At 45.6% G+C, this 24,744-nt stretch overlaps 1 protein-coding gene across 3 annotated transcripts in view; it reads right to left on the bottom strand.

Annotated features, from left to right (window-relative positions):
* The window catches only part of LOC109853669, a 192,388-nt gene that overhangs the window by 141,899 nt on the left and 25,745 nt on the right, over positions 1 to 24,744 (bottom strand). The window contains exon 2 of one of the 3 annotated variants that reach the window (XM_020425993.1): positions 17,767 to 17,900. The exons of the other annotated variants lie outside the window; for them this stretch is intronic. Within the exon in view, the coding sequence (XP_020281582.1) occupies positions 17,767 to 17,769 (3 nt within the window). The 5' untranslated portion in view covers positions 17,770 to 17,900. The remainder of the gene's footprint in view (positions 1 to 17,766; positions 17,901 to 24,744) is intronic. 3 annotated transcript variants of the gene reach the window in all.

Genomic DNA, 24,744 nt, shown 5'->3' with positions numbered 1-24,744 from the left:
CGCATATATATAAAAGTCTCGATCCCCCCGTGTCTCTTTTTGCAAAACGGGACACGGGATCGCAATTTAACCGGCGCCTGGTGGCACGTCGCGCGGCAAACGCTAACATAGCAGGTTGAATTTCAGTAATAGCTACCGTTTTCTTCTGCACTACGCGAACAAGTTCGCCTCTCGGAGAATCGACGGAAAGCATTCCAGGCATTACCCCCTGGAACACGCGCCACGTGGAGCGTGTCGTTCGATCGCGAGGTCCGAACAAAAAAGTTAAATGCAACCGCCGCGCGCTCGACAAGGCCCGATTCGAATGCTGATCTCTGTAATCAGCGATTCTTAGCATCCGCTCGAAGCAGGCGCAATCAAATCAAAACTCGATGAGCAACATCGTAATTATCTCTTTGCTATCAGTGCGAGATTACGATAAGTTAAGGTTCTTATCTGCGTCCGGTAAGAGCGCCACGATTGCAGAGAGAAAGCAAGTCGGATTAAATACTTCAAACATTTCTGCAATAATAAAAAATTAAATTTTCGTTTCTACTTTCAACTAACGCAATTTACTCAAATAAACAATTAGTGTTATTTTCCTCTCTACTTAATTGAAAGAAAAACACGATCACACCATGTGTATTTTAAATACAAAGTTTTGGTTTTTATTTTTATTTCGTTAACACACTTAGCTTTTTGCTCAAACTGTTTTTTTTTCTCCTTAAAAATTCTTTCATCAGCGTTCTTTTTTTTGACGCGGTCATCTGCGATAAATCTCCTCCGGAATTATCAGCGTCACTTTAACGGTGCCACGGAAAAAAGAGACAAAAAGAAAATGAAACGTGTATAAATAAAACATCATAATTTTTGCAAAACCGCATCGCGCGTGATCTCGATGGACACATGGCGCACACAAAGTGATGTAAAAACTGTTGTCAATGGCCACCGACGTGGGGCTTCGCTAGAAACTATTATACCGGAAGCTTGGTATACGCGACACGGAGAGTACTGCTCCTTCGTAACGTTTTGCCTGTGTCGTGTATGCGCGCTCACGCTTGTACCAGGAACACCGTGAAGATCACTAAAGCGTCGCCGGTAATGTTCCGAAGACGAGTGGGGCCTTTTTCGATGTCACCTGCCTGCTAGGCTTCCTATAACGGCAATAGCGCGGCGACGTGTAACGACCGACATGCTACTGGGTTCGAACCGTGAAGGAGAGTTCGCGCGTGTCAAAAGCGACAAAACGACGAAATGAATATGCGGTACCGCATAGGTAGGCAGATCTACAGGTGTGTCGGACGAATACATTTAACGGTCGGAATAATCAAGCCGAGGCCAAAGAAAGTCCGAGACATTCAACGCGAGACGCAACAGCTCGGGCGGTTGCAAATAAATTGCTGAATAAAAAAAGTGACGGAATTACAAGACTGGAAAAAAAAAAAAAAAAACAAATCAAAGTGAAAATCACAATTCTACCTCGATCAGATTAATATTTTATTATTTAAGCAAATATTTGCGGATCTCGCTCCCAGGCTCATAACAGAGAGATTGAGAAAATAGAGAGCGCAAAAGATATCTGACATTCCACAAAGTGCGGCTATACAGATACTAGACCCAGTTACAACTTTCCGGGAACAAGTCATCCGTGGATCGTTTGTCGAGCGCTCGATTCCGTGAAAACCTTCGTATCTAACGATTTCTAGAAACTCTACGATAGGCAAAACTCATGAAAACAAGACTCTATCGCTTCAAGTCTCTCCTACGCTCGTTCATGCCGCGTGCAACTATTGTAGAGAGAATAGTTTGCAACATTTTTATATAAAATTCTTTTTCACGTCGCGAAATCAGTTTGCAAAATCATTTTCTTTGTGCGCGCGCTCAGACTTATCTTGCAATTAATAAACTATCAAAAGACAAATGTTATCTCCTCGCGTTCATCTTTCTCATACTTTTGATTAAGGCAACATTTTTCAAGTGTCTTCGCGCGATAAAGTGTGGTACATAAAAAAATAAAAAAAACAAACGACGCAAACAGAGAGATTATGTCAGCGGGTTTTTGCGCAGCGGCGAATCGTCAAAGTGTAACCAATTTCTCACCGCGGGATTTACGCGGGTAATAGAGAGAAAAACTGCACCGTCGACACTTCGGGAGATCGTAACTCTCGGTGGGACAAGAACTACCATGCACTTCCCGTAGGAAGAAATTGCTTGGGAACTCGGCTTACGTTCTACGAAAATCTCGCGCGAACCCGCAGATGTCATTTCCAGTGTCTTGTGCACCTGTCGTTACGGTCGCGCAAAGAAAAAAAAAGCGGAAGAGGAGGAAAGTGGCGGAGCGGAGTCCTTTCGACGAGAAGAACGCATTCGTTCCCGTGGTGTGCGAAAACACAAAGAGAACGAACAAAAAAAAAACACATTGTCACACCGTAGGGTCACACTCTCGCGATATCTCTCGTGCGAGAGGTGTCCCGGCTTCGTCGCGCGGCTTCCTCCGAAATCGGTAGCCCGATCGAAAAGAGAAAGCGAACGGGGAACGGAACCGCGCCGATAGATAAGAAACCTTGCAGTCTAAGAACAGTTTGACGCGGCTCGCCTAATTGCGATCTCTCGATCGCTGTCGTTGCCAAACAAGGAAGTCGCCGTTGTCTTATATTGGCTGCCAATGCCTCGCTCCTCTGACCCTTCGGTTTGGCAACGACATTATATACGTTGCTTTTACACACAGGTCTCTCCCGAGCTCGCTTTACATCGCGCGCGCGCGCTCGCTCGCTCCGGCTGAATAAATCCCGACAGTTTTACGCGCGAAACGACAAGCCGATATAAGGCGCGAATTAATCGAACCCGCTGACGTTGCATTTGTCATAATGCAACATTTCGCTCGTAGATTACGTTGTTAAAACGATAACGTTTTAAATTGACTTTCTAGCATTTCGCGCCAAACCGATTCGCGGCAAATAACCTGACCGTAATCGTTAATCTCTCCCGGCAAGAACTTCGAGAGTAAACGCGCTTATCGACCAGCGAGGTCGTATAATTGCGCCATTACTCGGTAAACGTAATTGCCCGGATGTCTGAGGGGGATAACACACAGCGTGTCAATAATTAATCGACGTACCCGGGCAACGATTAATCAATTTGGTTTAACACGTGACGATCGTGCGGTCTATCGTAAGTTACCAGCGATGTGTAAACTCCCCTCGTAAACTCCTCTCTCTCTCTCTCTCTGGCGCCCTCGCACAATTGTCGGGTGGTTCTCTCTCGTATTAATTAACCCCATTGAGATCCCCGAGTGAGATATCATTGTCTCGGGCGGAGTTCACGTTTCGATGAAAACCAAAGGCAGGCCGACGCGGCGTTCAAGCCGGCCAACGTTTTCGCGGCGAATCCACACGCGAGTAATCGAGACCGCTGCCTGTGTAATTTCGCAACTCGGTTTTTATACTTGGAGCGCGCTCCAAGTGGGGTACACGTTGCTGTCGTTATACGTGTTAAAAGAAATTATTGTTGCATCATCAGCTTCGCGAAGGAAGGGTTGCAAAAGTGAAAAATAAACTCAATCTTTCCACTTCCTCACTTTCGCAGTGTTTCTCACAAAAAAAAAAAACTAAATAAATAACCTCTGTAAATTGACTGTATCCGAGAGTCGATTACATCTCCAAAAAAAAAAAAAAAATTCGCGCAGTTATATATTTCGCATTCAACTATGTCCAATTGAAGATTATAGGTCTTTATACAGTTCTCAATGTCTGGTGAAACAGGAAAGTCAGGAAGCGTGCATTCCTCCGATGAAAAAGTGTGTGTCGACGAGGTTGTATCCTTTATAATTCGCATTGAACGCGGCGCGATGTAGATTAGATAATAAATCGGATCGATCGGTGGTAATCGCGAGAAACACACACACACACACATAGACAGGCGCTCGATCATCCGTTCTCTCGCTCTTTTGCCTCGCGAGAATGAGGCGCGCGTTTATTTCCAATAAACCGATGAATGTTCGTCAAACCGTACATCGAGAGCCAATCGATTATCGTTCGCAAAGCGTACGGCCACTTGCGGCCGATTTGAAACGAGCCCCGGTGAGAAACAGGATCGCCCTGAATACCGTCTGTCACGGTCAATGATTCCGCAACGATTTCCGTAATAGAGGCAAGAAAGCGAACAAACGATCCAACTCTGTCCATCAATTCTAAAACATGCGCCGCGTCAGCGAGTGCGCCTCTCTCGCGATGGAAGCGAAGAAACGCCGACGGAGATCGCGATCCTCCTGTCGACGATATATAATCACCAATCATCGTAAAACAAAAGATCGACAAGATCGACTAGGAGAGATTGGCGCCCGCGCGGCACTTGCCACGTTCCAAGGAGAAATAAACTGCCGCGCGGGGCGATAATATAATTATGATCCAACTCTCCTTCTCTTCCTTAACGTCCATCAAGCGAGCTATTTACGGTTAACATAAATCCAGCAAGCGGCACGTGATCTTTATTATGGCCAAGCGCGGATTTACGAGTGGCGCTTACGCATGTGTGTATGTGTATGTGTGTGTGTGTGTGTACGCGCGATCTCGAAAATCATTAACTCTGATGTCTTTTTGATTCGATATAAATGATATCTAAGAACCAATTCGAGTTGTTCAATGTCGCGAAGAAGATACCGATTTTGCAGCAACCATCAAAGCGTGTTGAAGTAAACAACAAAAAATAAAGAAGCAAAAAAAGTTTCTCGAGAAAGAGAGAGAGAAAGAGAGAGAGAGAGATTTGTCCGATCGCGTCGACGCGACAGTCCGGAAGATGGAAGGTTAACCGACCGAGGCGCAATTACGCTCGGAACGCCGCGTGAAATCGCACAGGTGTTTACATTCGAGAGCATCTAATTAAAGGTTTAAACGACGACACACTTAACGCTAACGCTCTCTCTAATTGATCCGCGATCGCTGCGCGAATTCAATTTTCCAAAGACCACGCGGCGCGTTCGACTGCGTAGAGCCAATCGCAAGAGAAACCGCAATTTTGCAAGATTGCTTGTGTGCCTACGCGCCAAAAAGGTGTAATATAACGTATCGTGAGATTATACATATCTCGTCAAGACACGTGCTGAGATCTGAGAAATTTATTTTTTAAACGGCTTTATTGCCTCGCGAGTAAATGATGTAGAGTTGATTTAAGATAATTGTGACATTCGGGACGTATAATTGCTGGTCGTCGTTGATGTCCCGCGCGTTTCTATACGTATTTATTTATACAAGTACATAATTTGTAACGTTATTTCACATCGTCGCGCGAGTTTGCAAATTGAAAATTATTTCAACGTCGAATTATCCCAACCGATCCTATTTCCCTCACAATCAGATTACGCGTCGCAAATTAATTTCAATTCGCAATTATAATATTTCCGCGATAAATTATGCGGAGAAATCCGGCGAAAGAGACAGTCGGCGAAAATGTCGCGACAAATTACTACATTTCGTATTGTTTCTCTAACGTGACATTTCGCGCTAACGAGTGGTCTCGGTAACATCTGTGCTAACGTTGGACAGGTGCGAGCGATAAGAAACGAATCTCATCTCCGTTCGTGCCGCGGCAATTGAAGACCACCCCGGAATAACGCGCTGGAACCAGCAACAAGCGGCTGATGACAGTCATCGCGCTCGTGATTATGCACTATTGTGTAAACGATGCACGCGCAGTAGTAGCGAGACAGCAACGACTTGCAATTCTAACATCGGAGTAGAGTGCAGAGGTGATTACTCGTTGTTGCAAAAAACATCGGTTTAAACTTGTGATCTCGCGTGTAAAATTGCTCTGAGAGAGACGCGCGTGTAAATAGATGAAAAATAATTTTTGAACAATTGATTGTTTTGAAAATGGAATTCAACTACTACTGGGTTTGAATTATCACGCGATAGTTTTCGAAAAGTATAGAATCTGACAAAAAAGTATTGTCGAAACAAAAAGTTCGTAGAAAAAATCTTTGATCTCAGATGCTTTACATATGTTTTTTAGTTTGCGCGACTCGATAGCAAAAAAATCGCCTCCACCGTAGTAAAACGGTTGCTCTTCTTTTCTCTCGGCGTTATAATGACAACCGGCGCGTAGTATTTTCTTTTATTTTCGCGAGCGGAAAGGACAAACTTCCAGGAAACATGCGTCGCACGTCGTTGCCGGGGTCCCGAGTGAAATTATTATGAGAGCCGGTTACGTATGTAAGAGCCGTGGCGAGATGGTGTTCGCTCGCTTGTCGCCGCCCCGAGCAACTAACCTTCCTGTTGTTGCATGACCCGTGCCTTCTTCAGCATCTCTTCTGTTTCTCTTCTCTCCGCCGCGCGCGCGCGCGTCACGCCTTTTTATACACCGTCTCCTCCGCTCGCTCTCGTCCGGCCGAAGAACGCGACCGTTCGTGCACGAAATACCGACATATTATATTCGCGCAAATATACACGCGTCGCGAATTGATCCTTTCCTCTCCCTCAACGGGTGCGTTAATTGTTTCAGAACGAAAAAAACACCGAGAGCAATCCGCTCGGCGCGCCGAGGGTCGACAGCGTCTGCAAATCTTGAGAAATGCATTTTCTGCTTGCGCTAATTTTTTTTTTCATATGTTTTCTCTTGACACGCTCTTTCTCTTATTTCGAACGAGTGAAAAGACGTATATCGCTACGCACGTACGGAAAAATCGCGCGAAGCGCTACGCCGAGGGAATGGATCTCGTAATCGGAAAAGAGAGGTTGGCATCATTATTCGGGAACGTTTCATTGAGAGGCAGGTCTCCGTCCGGTCGACGTGCTCGTTCCTCTCGATTCTCGAACCCGGTTATTCGCTCCTCGATGTCATCGGTGCCTTGGGCAACCATATCCTTCGCGCACACACAGGCCTGACCTCGGTGGACCCCTAAGAAGCCCAACCCAGTCTACCAACCCACCGACCCACCAAGCCCACCATTAGTAACCTACTCCGTTACCGCCGACGATCAAGACGATTTCGATTCGCTGCTCGTCCGTCCTTCCTCGCGAGAGCGGCAACGATGCATTAAAGTAATGATACACGTCGCGTCGCAAAAGAAGAACACGTAAAAATACTTATTTCACATTATTTCTCGTACATATGAAACACCGGGCGCGTCGTGACTACCTGTGTTTTTTTTTCAAACACACGATTGGTCGATAATCACAGTTTACGTGATTGTGACACACAGTGCGAAAAAAAGTTTACGCGATATTTTTTGTTTTAGTGAGAGGAGATTAAAAGAAAATCGGCGAAAAAGAATCGATCGGTAATAATTCACGTAAACCAATCAGCGGTCGTTTACATTTTACGGTCAATCACGTCTCTCCATTAGATTTTACATGTCAACGCGCGAATCCGCACCGCGACGGTTAAAAATTACGATTTTTCACACAGACTTTACGCTTTCCATTAAGTACGTATTAATTACACGATATTAATACACGACATTATATGTATGTTAAAGCGCGAATTTCGCTGCCGCGGGTTTCTCACAACGTCGCGATTCGAGAAACACGCATGCAGGTGAGAAGAGCACGGAAAATGTTCATAAATCTATCCCCGACAAGTCGGGACAACTTAATTATCATCAGCATGTATAAAAAAAAAAAAAAAAAAAAACCGCACGCAGTAGATCTGGCCAATTTTGACACCATAAATAACGATATTCACCGCGATGACCGCTTTTCTCCGTATAATTTCGCCACTTTACGCAATTCTATTTACCTCCTAGCGGAAAAAGTAGCTAGCAGTATTAACGATTAATTAATATAACGTGAACGCCGGCGCGTGTAAACATCTCGCCACCGCAAAATGAAACAGCCACAAGAAGCGCATTTTATTTTTTTTTGTACACATACACGCGGCATCCTGTTTTTCACGCATAAATTTGCAACGGAATGTTAATCTGCCGTGGCAGATTTTCTATTTGGAAATGAATACGTGTCACATGTATTCTTTTTATCATTGATTGTATCATAAATACTTTGCGTTTTACGACTAGATCACGATCGAACACTACGATAAGCGCGATCGTTTTGAATTAATTAATATTCGATCGATACAATTAGTTCTCTTTTTCCGACGATCGAGAGATAAGTCGCATCGATAAGTCAATCGATTAGGCGTTACGCGATATTTTAATATTTTTAGAATCGCAATGTGTGTGTGATATATATTTAATGTATCATTATCGATTTCAAGATTTAACTCATATATAATGTTTCGAATCTGGCGTACAAAAAAATTCAACACAACCAATCTTTTCACGTACAATACACTATCTTCGAAGAGTGTTAATTATCTACTGCGCGAGAAAGATCTCTCTCATCCGGATAGTTCAGAGATCGCCAAAGGGCAAGAAGTAGGAAAACTTGATTTCATGATTTCGCATAAATTATCGGCAAGGGTATCTCTCGTGTGTCTGTTATATGTGTGTGTGTATGTTCTCGCAGATGGTGCGGAGAAAGGCTGCACGAGAGAGAAAGAGAGAGAGAGAGAGCGAGAGAAGCGCGCGCGAGAGACGGGAAATATTAATAATCCCATTCACAGGAGGCGTCTAATGTATCCCACATCTTTATTCTTATGGAATTTGATAGCTCGGGGGGGAAGACTATATCGGCTGGCAGCCGTGTGTTTCCGGAGATCTCAAACTCGTCGTACAATTTTTGCGCGCGTTTTAAAACATTTACAAACTGTGATTGCCCGCGAAACTTTAACATTAATTTGTTTCTATTTTTTTCCAATTATCTCATTATCCTTGACGAAGTAAAAAAAAATTTAATTAAATTATTTATGCGTTTTATCGAATTTTAGAACGTTGCTGTTTCACGCGGAAATATCGATCGTGATGATTTTGACCTTCGACGCTTGGTTTACATACACGCGCTCGAAGAAACGATGTTACGAAGCGGATCCCTCGAGATGATGCGCGAGAGAGGCTCTCTTTCTCATTTTACGCGTACAATTCGCGCGCGCGCGCGCGCAACGCCGCGCGAGATTGTTATCCGCGAACACAATTTCTTCGCAAATGCGCCTTTGTGCGTCGCGCAATTTTCTCGGGTACGTAGCAGAGGACGTATAAAGCGGATAACAGGATGTGGAATATTAATCATTCCATTCACCTGATATCCGCGATCATTTATACAACCGTATATATATATATTCGTTCGCCTCGTTCGTTCGCGCAGCGCGAGCGAACGGTCACGACCGACGGCGGCCACGATCGCGGATGCGACAGAGAGTAATAAAATCTCGTGCGATTCCGCATAAATTATTGACGCGGTTGGTATTCGCGAGAGATCTCCGATCGACGACATAGGCGCGCAAATAACGGGCGTGTCCTCCAACCAAGACGATGCTATTTTGCGCCGTCTTAATTCCCGCCGTTGGTAGTGCGCGCCGCCATAAAACGGACGATAAAGCGCGGGGCTACGGATCGACGCGGTTCAAAGGGTCATAAACGCCAAAGTTAATAAGCCGGGTGATACGGGGTGAAATACAATGACGTCGCTCTAACGGCGCGATTTGCATATCGGCGCGACCGTTGGAACAATGCGCAAACTGCCCTCGCCGACAGCTCGCGCTTACACGATCGTTTCCTAGTCGTCTCCGTGGATTATCACCGCGCTTGGTATTCGTGCACCTCGCTTAACCGCTCGCACGTACACACACACACACACACACACACGCCGCACACGGAAATGTTGCCACGGGAGTTCTGTACTTCGTAAATAAAACGTAAGTATTTTTATTGCGCGACAACACAAATACGCGAAAAGAGAGGCGAGAGTAAAAAGAAAAGCACTTGGAGAGCGAAACTAAAAAAAAAAAAAAACCGAGAGCGATAAACTCATTCTCCCTCCTCTACCTTAAGAGAATATCTTAATTCCTCGAAGGTGTTGAAGGGGTCACGTTACAAGTCCGGCTTCCTTCTCTCCGGCCGTGCTTTCTGGGTTCTTGCCCCAGAAGAAAAGGAGAAGGCTGGCGCGTATAGCTGACATCGACTAATGGCCGACCGTGGCTCCGCGAAGAGTGCGCGATAAACCGGACACGAGTAAACTGGGCTCGTTCCGTTTTCTCGTTCACACGTGGCCGCAGCGCGCGTTTTGTCCCGCGCGGAATTGATCGGTACATCCGAGCGCCGTGGCGATGCGGGGGCGCCGCAGGGATGTCGGGGCAGTCGTTAAGCGAAACCGGACTCGGAATCTTCAATGAATCAGCGGTAACGTCGTCCAATATTTTTACAGTGTGAATACACGATAGAGAGATACGTCGATAATCGTCATTTCTCAACCCCGCTGTGTCTACATACAGCTTGAAATTAATCACAAACAAAAGCAATACAAAAACAAAACAAAAAAAAGCAAAGTAACAATAGTTAGCGCGGAGAACAATGCTCGGATATAAAACAAAAAATTGGATTATTAACCAAAGTGATCTCAAATCCGCTGTTGTTAATTCGCCTCGTCTCATTCGAGGACGATGCGCCGATAAACAACAATGAAAATTATCGACTCATCGTTCTCGAGAAAGAGAAAGAAAGAGAGAGAGATAGAGAGAGATAATGCTAAGCCGAGGGCCTTCCGCTCCATTTTATATTAAGACCGCATCATCCGCTCGGTCTCTGTTCCGCAGCATCCGTATCAACGGTGCGGACGCAGTCGGCGGGTCGTTTTTATTCGATGCCCCACGATTGCCTGACCGATAACGCGTATATCCGAGTGAGCATCGGAGTCTCGAGATAGCACCACCATCTGGGGCACCTTCGTAACATCATCCAGCGCAGCCGAGTAGCATCTATTACCCGAAGGCCCGGCGTTCCTGCTTGGGACGTGTATTGTGTTGCACGGATTCCGAGCTTCCTTCTTCTACGTTCCATCCTCGTCGTCGTCGTCGTCGTCGTCGTCGTTGTCGTCGTCACGAAGCGCGCTTTATTAATGTCTTTATTTGCGACGTCCGCGCGCATTATTCGCCGCGCGAGAACCTCTTTTTCTCTCGAACGTCGTTAAATCGCGCGCCGTCAATCATACAAGCCACACGCGCGCCGTCAATCATACAAGCCACACGCGCGCACACGCTCTGACTTTCGCCCCGTTAATTGCGTTTATCGTTCTGAATATTGCGCGTATTACGAAAGCGCGGACCGAGCGATACGGAATGCAGCACCGAAGGTGTGTACCGGGTAATCTGTCTGTGGTGGATTATTCACATCATTGAAAAGATCGCAATTAGCATACATTGGAATATTCCGCGAAGCGATTTGTCACGGATCGATCAGTTTGTCATTGCTCCGCAAAAGCGTAACGCGATTGTCAGTAACATGTCAGGTCTGAAGCGAGAGAAAGAGAGAAAGAGAGAAAGAGAGAAAAAGAGAAAGAGAAAAACTGCGCTGAAACCAGCAAATTTCGTCGTTGGCCGTTTGCGGAACTCGGAGAGAGAAACTCATCGTGATCACCAAATCCTTACGTAAAAAAGAAAGATTTTTATAGACTAGCTAATACACGAGTGATAAAAATAGATCAGACGTGTGCGAGAAACATTTTCTATAAACAACTTGTGTGTTGAGAAAGCAGAAGATGCGCGATTTGTTATTTATTCAATGCGGAGCGGTAATATTTCTCGTCGGCTTCGTTCTCGATCTGTCTGGTCTCATTGTGCGCAGAGAAGCATCTCAACGGATCGTGATGCAACAGATGCACCGTGCGCGCGCTACCTCCAAACGCGGTAGTAAAGTGCAGAAGGCACGTTCTCGGGGCAATCAATGAACGATTATCGTAATTACGCTCGCGATTAACGGTCCGGGCTCGGTCTTCGCCTCCTTGACGCCCCGTATAACCACGCTCGTGGTTATCTTACATACCGCAAGGAAGACTTTCTACTATCTCGCGCTGATGTCGAATTTATAATGTACACCGACTCGCCAAGCGAATTTGTCTCGAGTCCCAAATTATAAATTGTTCATTAATAAAAGTCAGTATATATTCATTTGAAAAAATATAATAAAAATACAAATTTTTTAAAATATTTTACACAACTTCACAGGACAAATGATATAATTTAAACTCTGCACCATATGTAGTCGTAACATACGGAAGTAAAATTTTCAACGTAGTGTTTTTATACGCGCAAGCAGAGAAAATACTCTTTATAAAAATAAATATTCTAATTGAGAAACTTCAAAGTCTCATTTCTAAGATATCCTACACAAGTGCGCACAGATGGGATTAGAGAGAGCTCGTCCCATCGAGATCATCGTGCGATCTTTCTTTATACACGCTTGTCTATCTGGAGCACGTCACGTCGGAGATCCAGCTATCGATTTTTCGATCGAGCGTAAAAGCCGCCGTGAAACGAGCCGCGCGCGCGGTTCTCGGATTTCGTGAACGAGCGAGCGAGAAACTACCCCCCGCGCGCGCGCGCGCGCGCGAAAAGAGCATTGAAACACACTCTCCTTACCTCTCCTCGAACACGGAAGGCGAACCTCATCGAAAGTGATTTATACCCGCGAGGTTTGCGATTAATCTTCGCTCGGCGATTGATTTTAATGTCACGATAATACTCGCGCGCGAGGTTACGCTCCGCCGACGATTCGCGTTTGTTTCTGCTCCGACAACTGTGCGCTACCGCTTATTTTTTCGCGCCCACATGTTGCACTAGTATTATTAGGACACGCGTTGATTGAACAATGCCACAATAGCGACGCGTTACTTAAATATCTAGGTGAATTAACCACATAGAGACGTGATGAATTTTTAAACCACGTGAATTGTAATTTTTTAAGATGTGACACACACACGGTACTTGCTAAAGTAAAAGCATAAGACCGTTTACTCGTCGATTTAACGAATCGATGTGTAAAAAGACCCGCGTACGGCAACGATCGGTGGATATAAGCGCAATTTACGGGACACGTTTATCGAAGTTCAAGCTCGTAGCGCGAAATCAATGAAGACGAACACAGATGAAAAGAGTCACGTCAAGTGGAGACGCGGCGGGACGCTCTAAAATGCGCGTTAACCTCGCGCGTTAAGAGCTACCGCGTTCAGCGGTAACGGGAAAAATACGCAGTTGTAAATAACCGCGGCTGCTCGCACGAGGAATCCTCATTAGCATCGTAACGCCGACATAAGTTATAGCGCTTAATAATAGAGGCGTCCCTTTGGGCTATATACGACGTGAGGTGAAAAAAATCGCGTCACGTTCCGCGTAAAGTTGAGAAGCAGAAGAAAGATTCTCGCGAATAATTTCAGGGAGGAGCAAAGTACTTGTTTCGTAACCGATGTTAACGCAGCGAAATCTCGCGTTACAGAGGATTTCTATTGCGACATTACATAAACAGATCGTTTTTGCTTATTAGATCTCGCAGAAAATCTAATTTTAAGGAAAAAAATATGAAATATAATTTCCTGACAATTAAAAATATTTTAAATTATATAATTTATATTCTATGTTTATATAGAATTGTGCGTTATATTTGAAAATAGGCAAGAGATACAACGAATGAAAAAATTAGAAAATAAGACTCGGGAGAATAAACGAGCGAGCGGAGAACGAACCGCCGGTGAACGCGTTTCGAGTCTCGAGATCCGCTACGTAAGTGCACGACGAAGAAATAATGAAAAGCCGAGCGATAAATAATGCATCGGCTACTGCGGGAGGCATATAACTCATTCCGCGGGAATATAGCCCCCGTATCGGGTCTCGGCGGTTCACCGCGTCGCGTCTTTCTCTCTTTCTCTTTCTCTTCCTGTTTTATCCTCTCTTCCACCTCCGCCTACCGCTTCTTCTCTACCTTCCCGGTCCGGTCCCTTTTCTCCGCCTCTCCGTTGCGGATTCTCTACCTGCCATAAATCCGAGCGCTACCATCCGAGGCTCTAATTGCATTATAAATTGTGTATGCCCCTGCGTATCCTGCGGACCACGGCTGGCGCGGAGCATCCGCGCGCCAGCACCCGCGTCGAATCGCCGCTTCCAGGATCCAAACCGAATGGATCTATCGGAAATATCGACGGATATCGAACGCGGAAATCGTTTCTCGCGAGTTTCTCGACCGAAAAATATTGCTTTCGGAAAGAAACGAGAGTCACGATTGTTAATTGCAATCCGGTCGCGACACGCTCGGCCGCTCCCCGAGAGAGACGGTTGTCAGGTCAGATAAAATGACAGACAGTTATCACAATACAACGACAATGGTTTATCTCGCCAGACGGAAAAGTTACCGTCGAAGAGAAAAAAAAAAAATCGAACGAATTCATGCGAGTTTATCGAGATCGCGTATTACAAGCAATGTAACGCGGGACAATATCGCGGACAAGCGCGATAAAGATAATTCACGGCATTGGATCACAATACGGCTCTGTCTCGCCCACGCGCATTGATCATAGCGTCTCATTGAACCGGTAGTCCCACACTGCGGTCATTTACATATTAATTTCACCGGCACGAAGATTAATATGTAAAGCGACACACCGACGCGCGAGTGATTTGCGCGCGCGTTGCTCAAGATACACGCAACGCGTGCGTATCAACACGTTGAACGACAAAGATTTTTGACGACAACGCCCAACGTCCGCGAAACGAATCTAACGCGGAAACAACGACGTTGAAACAGTAAGTATGTCCAATCGTGAGAGAATATAACACAGCGAGGGAACAAAATATATAGAACTACGAAAACACAGAGAAGTCGATCTATCCGCGGTCGGAGCGAACGAGATCGCCGGGATCGTCGGTAATGACACGCAACTCTTTCCTCGGTAAATCATCTTCAGCTCCTTATTAGGCGGAATTAGAATGTCAGATAGCGGCGAGATGAGAAAGAGAGTGGAACTGCCCTCCAGAGGTGAGAGCGGAGCGTGATGTCATCCGGCGTGGAACGAGCGCGCAACGTAATGATACCGTCGTTGGCGATGCGTGGCTTGGCGATTATCTTGGAATAGCTAATCGACCCGATCCAACCGCGAATTCCCGGTATAACTCGAGAACAAAAAGATTCCTGCGCGGCCGCGAGACGGTTTTTCTTCGCGTTCGTCCCTGAGCCGCGCCGCTCGTTTCTCTATCTCATATACCGGGAATAGACTCTCGATCGTAAACTCGAATTGTAGTTTCGCGACTCGGTGTTACACATTCTTCTCGTGAAGGATACATTTTTTTTTTTTTTTTTTTTTTCAACAGTGCGCAACAATGCTGCGATCGAGCAATTTTTTTTTTAAATATTGGATTGAATGTAAATTGAAAAATGTCAACTTTCGCAATTCCGAGATGAGATCTCGAATTCGCACAGGTTGGAGATTATTGCGCTTAACCTTTTGATTGTTTTCATCTGGCACGCCTTTGTCGATTCGCGCGCGCGCAGAGCTTAATAAGCCTAATATTTCCTCCTCACGAAGATCGTGATCTCGGATTGTTGTTACGTGCCCTCGTTCCTTGGATTGCGCGCGATCGAGGGTCGAAAAGCCGCGGCCGGCCGCGTTCGTGCGCGGAATTATCGCGGCACCGAGAGAGAGAGAGAAAGAGAGGAAGATGTGCTCTTGAATGAATCTGATTGCCGAGGCGGCGCATCTTTGTGCGCTTCTAGGCTGCCTACTCAATGGGCAGATCGTTAGATATAGGATCGGACCAGCTCTATAAATCCTCCGCGGGCACAATTATATGGGAGATATGGGGGATTATTGTTACACAGACCGCGGCCTCTTTCGTACATAAATCCGCGGGGAGGATCAACCCTCGTAAATACGTTCGAGGCTCCCATTATACGTGCCCGGGGACGTTGATAACGTAATAATGAGGGCGTGGACTAATGAGACGCGCGCTGAAAACTCATCCCGTAATCGCGATTGACGTCGAGATCTTATCCCGTCGCGTCCTCCCTCCTCCTGTCAAGCTTTCTCTTTTCCTCGACGTTTAATCCCTGTCGTGCTCTCTGTTATGGTTCATATCCTCTCTCTCTCTCTCTCTCTCTTTCCCTCTGGTAGTTCGCTAGTTAATTGCTTATTCAATTTCCAATACAAGAAGAGATACAGTAATGTATATTTGTATATTGTATTATTTTATTCTCTGTTATATTTTAACCTTCTCTTTTTTTTAATTAAATTTCCTATGTCATTAGTTTATTCTCCATGTGTTATTTGCGATGTACTTTTTATACATTTTTCATTTTCGAATTTTTCTAAAGAACGGTCGATTTATTTTTCCGCAAAACAACGCTATCGCAAACCTATCATCCGTATATTTACCCGAGCGGTGACATTTCACGATCCCGTCTCTCTTTTTCCCGATGCCTTCTTCCTCCCCTCGATTATTATTATAGTAGCCGACGATACCATCGTTATTACTTTTAACATAAGCATCGCCAGCTTATACTATTATTACCGTCATTACTGCCGGTAGATATCCACCTATAATTGTATTTTATCTTCGCGCTGCGCTTGAAACCCTCTCCTCACCCAGGTCATAATAAAGTCGATTCTCTGCGACTCGTCGCGATTTCCCATGTGTGTGTGTGTGTATCTTTGGCCACCGTGGTGTGTCTCCGCTACCGTAACATCCCGAAGGAAACCACCTCCCTCTTCTTGTCGCGCTCCCTTTCATCGCTCGTCCCATCGCGTGCTTCCACGCCGGGATACCGCGTCGCCGCGACGTGAAAAGACCGCCGCAACGGAGAGGAGACAGTCGTTTCACTTGGGAGAATCGACGCGCATACACAAGCGACCGGTATCCCGCTTATGTGCATCCGTGCCTCTAATTATCCAGGATGAAGACATCACGAACCGAGTCGCCGGAGTCGCTTCTGCGAGAGGGTCTCGGCTCGCGCTCGTTCGCTTTCAAGCGACACACCGCCGTCAAAGGAACGAATCGTGCGTGTCTTATTTGGCCGATATTTCCCCGATTATTTATTGTCGTTACGAGAGCGCCGCGGCCGATCATTATCATCGTGTTTATAGCATAGCCGTACTCATTACTCCTAATAGCGTTTGTATCCGCGCCATCTTTCGTTTCCTCGTGTGTGCGCGGATTAAGCGTATCGGGATTCTTGCGCGCGCTATTATAATATCGTTATACGATCTTTTCTCCTCTCTTCTCTTTTTCTCCTGTGAAGATTGCGTGAATTTCTTTTCGATATTTAAAAAATGCAGATTTCAGATATATACGCGCGAAAGATTCATTTGAATGAGCCATCTTTATCTTCTCGTCTGTATTTATGTGCCGATAAAATTTTATGTTGCTAAAATTGAAATAACTCGCCGCGACGAACTATCGGATCGACACGTCATATATACATTCGTTAACAACGATCTTGGTACGAATGTAGTTTTAGGTACACGTCCGATTAATTTACTTATTAAAGAATATTATTTTGCACATTCGCGCAGTTTATGACGCAGTTATCACCAAAAGTAACAATTTGTGCGTGGAAAAAAATTGTTTTAAGAGAAATTACTGTTACGTAAAGGGGTCTATCGGACTATCGGAAGTCGCAAGTAGCAATTTGAAATAATTAACTCTGTGTGGCGCTTTTCATATAAAATATTAAAATTACTAAAGTAGTTATTAGCTTAATTAGTCCATTTACGTATATACGCGTGACGGCGTGATCGATGTGATAGAATTCGGCGAAAATAACGTGCTTTCTGCAAATAAAACCAGTTTTTGTCGCCATGCTGCGAAATGATTTTCTTTTAATCTCGCGCGCGGCTAAACGAGAGGAAATTTTTTACTGCGAAGTGCGAAAAATAATATCTCTATTTGACTCGATAAATATTGCTCGGCGTGAGGACTCACCATTGTGAAGCCTGCTCTTGGAGGTGCGTAGGTGTTCGATAATGGAGGTGAGGGGCTTGCGGCCACCACCGCTGCCACCCCCACAGCTCCAAGGGGAGTCTCGTTCCGATCCGTCCGCCAGGTTGTCACGATCCCTGAATAAATAAAAAAAAACAATTTGTTTTACACAAGCGCGTCCAAAGTTGCGTTAAAAACAAGAATAACAACTAACAAAAAAGAAGTATTTAAAATATATATTGAAAACAATTGTAATAATGTACGTATTAATTAAATTGTATTAATATATATTTAATTAAAAAAAAAAATTGAAATAATTAATAAGCAACACGTCACATACAAGATTGATCTGCGCACAAGATGTCGCAATAAATTGGACGAACGAGTAGAGAGATATGTAATGACACGGTATAATCGTGCGCGAGGCAAAAGCGGAGCGACAGCTTTCATCCCGGGGAATTCTTTCTGGCGTTTCGCGCGTGACAGCCGATAATCACGATTGGCAAAAACCTTAATTATTTACGTAGCGCGTATATACAGCGAGAAAAAGCATCGTCCGCCGCCCGCCGCGTCGTTGAACCCGGATATCTCTCGAAGGTGCTCATTAAGATCGCGCGTCCGGCAGGATAAAGTCTGATAAGCGTTGTAATTACATCGATCGCGATTTCGTAAGAGCGCAATAAACGAAACGAGAATTCGCTCCGAATTCGCGCCGACTCGGCACGCGCGCGCGTGCGCGCCAATAGTTAAGGACGCGAGGAATGACAATGAGTCTTGTTTCAGTCAGAACCATGTTGTCAGCATCATACGTCGGAGCACTGATCCGCCATCTTTTCTGGCTTCCTGTACGATTCTCGCATATCACGCCAGCCGGTCTGATAAATGCCGTATCGAAGGCGTTGAGTGGCAACAGGCAGAGAGCACCTGCGCGTCTTCGCACGGAGAAAGAACGACAGAGCGGAACGTTCTGTTTCATATATTCTTTTACATTCGAAATATGAAAATTACACGCAACAGCCACTTTTCTCTATTTCTTTAAAAAAGTAATGATCTTGAAAAATGTTTCAAAACTCACTTTAAAAGATAACCTACCAAGTAAATGTAACGTGTTCGCAAAAAAGAAAAAAACACAAACGAATCCAGCATTGTAAATTCTTGTAAGATCGCTATTTATTGTATGCACGTTGTCGCTATTCTCGGCGAGACCAACGACCTCGAAACCTTCGAGGAATCGAAGCGCTGAGATGTCTCCGGGGAGCGAAGTGCCAACAGGATCAAGTCTTTAAGCGCCACGCGGATCAAGACCCCCGCATTTTATTCGGGCTTTCCCGCATACGGAGAGAGAGAGAGAAAGAGAGAGAGAGAAGGAGAGAGAGAGAGAAAGAGAGGCGGACTCTTGTTCGACGAGCACGACGCTCGATCCACAGCGCGGACTTATGGTTAGGTCGGCTTACAACCGGATCGGATCGATTCCCCCATGACACGTATGGCGGTGTCGCTCCGCGTGCATTATAGAGCCCCGAGTCTCTTGATCGCACGGTGCCGTGGGTCCCCAAGATGTGGACCCAAGTTTAGAATTCCCGTGGATCGTAATGCCCGGCGACGACGACAACGACGACGACGACGACGACGAGATGTCCGGCGAAACCGTTACCGCGAAGTCGTTAAGCCTCGTCGTTAAGTCGATTATCCGCAGCCCTTGACGACAAAGATCTCTCGCATCGAGTTTCCGTCCACGATTCGCCCGCTCGTGTGTACGTTTTATCGTTCGGTTTAACGTGACGCGGTGTCGTTCAAAATGTCTCTCGCCGAGATTTCGATTTTACCGAATGTCCCACAAAACTATCGGCGCTACCGGCGATGATTTAACGAAGGGAGGGGGATTTAATGTGGTAGATATACTGTAAATCTCCCGCATCAACTCTACGTGTGGTAATATCGGAAAAATCGAAGAAAGTTAGAAAGCACGCGTAATGCACACGTGATGGAATATTCGCGCGAACAGATGCCGGATTGATCGGTAAATTTTCTTCGATATAACACCTATGTAGTTATAGAAAATAATTAATTAAGAGGAACGGATGATTTAAAACGGGCCATCAAGAACCAAGTGTGGTCGTTTCTTTCTTTCTCTCTCTCTCTTCTCGGAGGGATAAATACTGCAATATATATCCCGTCATATAAATTCACGGGAGTTACGACGAAAAAGAAGACGGAAGAGAAGAGGAAGTCAAAGATGGCGTGGACGACCCGATGCAGCTTACCACCTGTCTCTTACGGTGCCACTCGAGCTGTAATTGCCGAAGAGAGAACGTCGTAATCGCCGCTGCCGCCGCCACCGCCGCTGCCGTTGTCGTCGTCGTCGTCGTCGTCGATGACGACGATCGCAACGGCGGCCGCACCGGCGACAAGGGTCGACCCTCTTGGAGAAAACTAAGCATCGCAACACAGCGGCCCGGTCTCAAGTGCCGTAGAGTGTCATCAGCGACTTGCAACGTCGCCGACAACAACGGCCGACAGTTTTCGCGAGAAGCCCGAGACAGACTCGCAGCGTGTTAGCCATTACACAAACCGCTGCACTCGACAGGCAGAAAAGATTTGCCGAGGTTGACGCTCGTCCTCCGGGGACATCGCTCGATAATAACACACAAAGGGAGAAGGAAGGTCGAATCGATCTTAGATGCAACATAAAGACATCCGTAGAGAAAAAAGTGCGCGGTCACATATCGCGTTTCAAACGAATTATTTCTTTACAAAAAAACATTGATCGACTATTATTAAATCGCAGCGGAGAGAGAAATGCGTTATGTAAAATTGAATTCAAATTCAGTCGAAAATAAAGCTTCCTGCAAGAAACCGCGCTTCGATTGCGATCGAAATCGCAACAAGCCGCGCAATAAGATACTTCGCGAGCACGACGATTGCACGTGAGAAATAAATACGAGCCGGCGTATTGCATCCATCACGACCACCCGAGGCTACACACACCGCAATTTCGTAACGTCTAATTAATCCTACACGCATCGGACTAAGCGCGCAACAAACTGCCTCCGCCATCGCATAAACTATACCACCTCCGCGCTCCCCCGCGCACATCGGATCGGTCGCGCTGTGAAGACAAAAGCGACCGTTTCGAATTCGATCGCGCGAGAGCGCTCGAGACGCGGCCGTAAATCGGAGTCTGTGTTTGCAAGTAGCGAGGAGGTAATGATTAGCGCGGCTCGCAGCTTTCCGGTGGCAGCGTGTAACCGATGAAACCTTTTCGCGAAAACTCACTCAAGATTGCTGCGAAAGAATTGCCGCGTCGCCTGAAAACAATTCAATTGTTACGATATATCAAAAATTCTATCAGAAAAAGCTTGTGTAAATAATCACAATCGATTTTCTCGACATTGAATGTTGCCACTTTTATCTCGACGCTTTTTATCTTTTTATCTATTGGACGTTTCTAGGATGTGTTTCTCGATTCATGTCGTTCATATCAAGACGCACGTAGTGCCTGTACGCGAAATTCATGCGATGATTGAGAAGTGAGGAGATTTTCACGGAGCAATATCTCAAGAGAACAACTGAACCGATCATTTTCGTTTTAGTCTAAATCGCTTCGGAACAAAACACTAAAAAAACAAAATTATTCTTGCGTTTTTTAAAGTCACGTGACAAAGAGAAGAAAAAAACACCACGTGATTACATTGACAGAAATGATAGAACCACCAAGAACCGACAAGATGGCAAATGATTATCAGAATGGCGCATGTTTGATTGTGTTGTCACAAAAAATTTGAAATAGAGATTAAAGCTCAAAACAGGTTTAAAACTTTTCCGACAATTCAATATTCCATCCCGAGAAAAGTATAGATATTTATTTTTACTAAGATATATTTACTAACGATCTCGAAAGATGTATTGACGTCGACGCGTCGACGAGAACATGCAACGATACGGCAACCTACCTACCTCGAGTACCAATTGTGCGAGTGATCTCTCGGAATCGGCATGTAATTATCTGACCCGATAGGGTAGAATGTAGTCGACCAGCTGGCCGACGAGTGCGCGCGTTAATGTGGCTCTAATGTCGTCACAAGCCCCCTTTGCAGATTCTAGCTTGTCGGCTAGTCTCTTAGAACAGCAACAGCGGCACGAGTCTTTTCGACGTGCGCATACGATCCATGCTCTCTTTCCATCGAGCCGCGCGTGCGCTTCGCTTTGCTCGCTTCGTTCGCTCTTTCAGCGTACGTTAAAGCGGATGCGCGCCGCGAGAGACCGGAGTTACGAGCCGGTCGTTTCACGATTTTTGCCGACCAGGCTCACTCACTTGGGCTGCGCTGAAGAGCCAACGTAAAAAGCTTCTAAGTGCCATACTCTTAAAAGGTAGTTTTATTCAGGAAGATTCCGAGAGTTCACAGACCGAAGTAAACTGTCGTGGAAAAATCGAAAATTTATAAAACGCGCAAAGCGTGTGTCTTTCTTGTAAAATATTTATCTTATATTTTTGCTTTTATAAAACTTAAAAGCAACATGCGTAAGCGGGAGATATATACAAGTTTGGACACGTCAGAAGGATTTCCTGTTTCTCAAATTTCCATGAGATTAAAATATAAGCGTTTTAACTTTTTGGATTTTGACGGAAACTTCTTTGTCGGGTCTACGTATGGGGATTCGAGTACGAAAGGCTTACGAGAAATATCAGCTTTCGTTAGAAGATTAGGGTGCGAGAGTCTCTGGGAAAGACGGATAATACTCGAAGACGGTAGTGCACGTCCTTCCGAGAAATGGTCGTGTTCGACGTTGGTTGCAGCAACGCGCGCCTTTGAGGCCGGCGCGCGTTGGCAGGTAAAAAGCTTCCAACCGGGTGACCCGCAGAGACGATGACGAACGTGACGAGCGAAATAATCGCTGGCATCGATAAGGCAGGTAATCGAGGCAAGGGTGGCCTGGCAGACAGGCTCTCACGAGGTTGCCTCTCATCAAGGACGCATTAAGGAAGGACTTGCTGAGACGTCCCGTAGGGAAGGGGTGAGAACGCGCCGCTACCGACGAGGAAGGACAACATCGATCAAATCGTCTTCGGATCGTTTGAGAACTCACCTCGAGAAACTTTCAGGCATCAGCGGTGACTGATGCACGTGTAGCTCGGAATCGCTCGGCTAGGAATTCTACGGGAAAGTTTCTGTTTAATTGGTCGACTGTGATGAATTCTTTGATTTAAGAGCGCGCTCGAGGTCTCGAGGGGTCGGCAAGAAATCCGATACGAGAGATAGCCGATCCGTTTTTTTGGAGATTCGCAGGCCTTGGAAGCGAATTCCGAACGCGCGCGAAGCAGCTGCGATCGCGCGCGGTACGGAAATCTACGCGTGATCTTACATTTCTTACGTGAAAACCGGTCACGTCCGCGGAATTAATCTACGGTGAGAAAAAAAAGGCGCGCGTAGCTTCAAGCTGCTGTATCAAATTTTGTATCGCTTTCACTCGCAACTTTCTACAGTGTCTTGCCGCGCGAATAACACGCCGTTGCGGCGTGTACGTAACGGCACGACCGCGAAATGATCGACGATCGACAGTTATCGCCGCAACGATCTCGGAAAGGAAGTGCACCTGCCGAATTGGGGTCATGGTCTTTGTGTGGGGTTTCGCGCGAATTAAATTTGACGCCTCTTTTACCTCGTCTCGAGAAAAAAATATGCGCTGCATAGATCCGAGACGCTCGCTCTTTTCGTTCTTTTTTGAAACGTGACAATTCGATTGTTGAAAAACGCGAGAATAGAACGTCTCTCTTTCACGCACCGTGATTTCCACTCATTGACATTTGAGACAATTAACGCGAGTTTCTCCAATTTTCAGGATGATTTCTAATCGTTGCGATTTGCGCGAAGCTGGCGAAGCGTAAACGTACAACGCGCGCGGATCATTATCTTGAACGCGTTCGAGTAAATATCATCGTTTTATCGAACGCAACGATGGTAAGAATAAATCGTAATGATATTAAGACTAAATAGCGATAGATGGGTTTTTTTGTTATATAAAAACACTGACAAGTGGAAGGATGTGTACGTTTATCGATCAATTTTATTCGCAAGCAAAATTCCTGACGTCTTCGATCGAGCTCGCTCTTCGTCGCGTAATCGATTGGCATTGCGAGAGTCGCGCAATGCGTCACTCGCGAATGTCAAGAACCGATTCCCGAGATTCCAGTTTAGTCACGCGTGTGCACGTGCACGCGGCTATTAAGCCGCGATTCCGCTTGAGCGCCGAGAAAATCGATCGTTCATAATCGGCGCGCTCGGTGCCATTTGTCAACTAATTCGTTTCTCGCGAAGCAACCGACTGAACTGCCGCGCGAATTTATAATGATAAAGCTAATCTTTCGCGCGCATCTCATCCTCGATGTATCTCCCGATAGAATTTTGCAATAACATTTTTTTTTTTCCCCGCATTTTTGCACACACGCGACAGAACGAGTCGCAAAAAGAAACAAACTGCTGACAATCGCGCACACATATCCCTCGGGAATATATTCAAGATGCTAAAAATATCACCTTAAAATTATTACATCCGAGTAAAGCGAACGTAAAGATCGGCGTCGAACGACCGCATTTGCTCTTAAACGCTCGAGCTTACAAAGAAACTGAACTTTCAAACGACTGCCGTGAATGCGTCATCTCGCGCAGCGAGACAAGGTTCTTTTTCGTGGCACCATAAATCCTCCGGCTCGGTCGGTTTATGTAACGGCGTGACTTTTTTGCATTCGAAACCGCGAAATTGGCGAACCGTAAAACCGCGAGCATTATAACACACATAAGGAAGACTCGGTAATAAAAAAAAAAAAAAAAAGAGGAACTGACGACGATCATGTATATTGATTTATACTCGTTACAGGAATGTCGCGCGACACGTCAAAGGAATTGTCTTTGTCACAATGGAAATGTTTGCTCGATTTGCATCCGCACGCAAAGCAGAAACTGTTGAGTGTTTTACACGCGA

This window comes from Pseudomyrmex gracilis, unplaced genomic scaffold, assembly GCF_002006095.1.
Source record: "Pseudomyrmex gracilis isolate BER0280 unplaced genomic scaffold, ASM200609v1 scaffold_52, whole genome shotgun sequence".
In the NCBI taxonomy this organism is placed as follows: domain Eukaryota; kingdom Metazoa; phylum Arthropoda; class Insecta; order Hymenoptera; family Formicidae; genus Pseudomyrmex; species Pseudomyrmex gracilis.
This window is presented reverse-complemented; position numbering and strand designations above follow the sequence as displayed.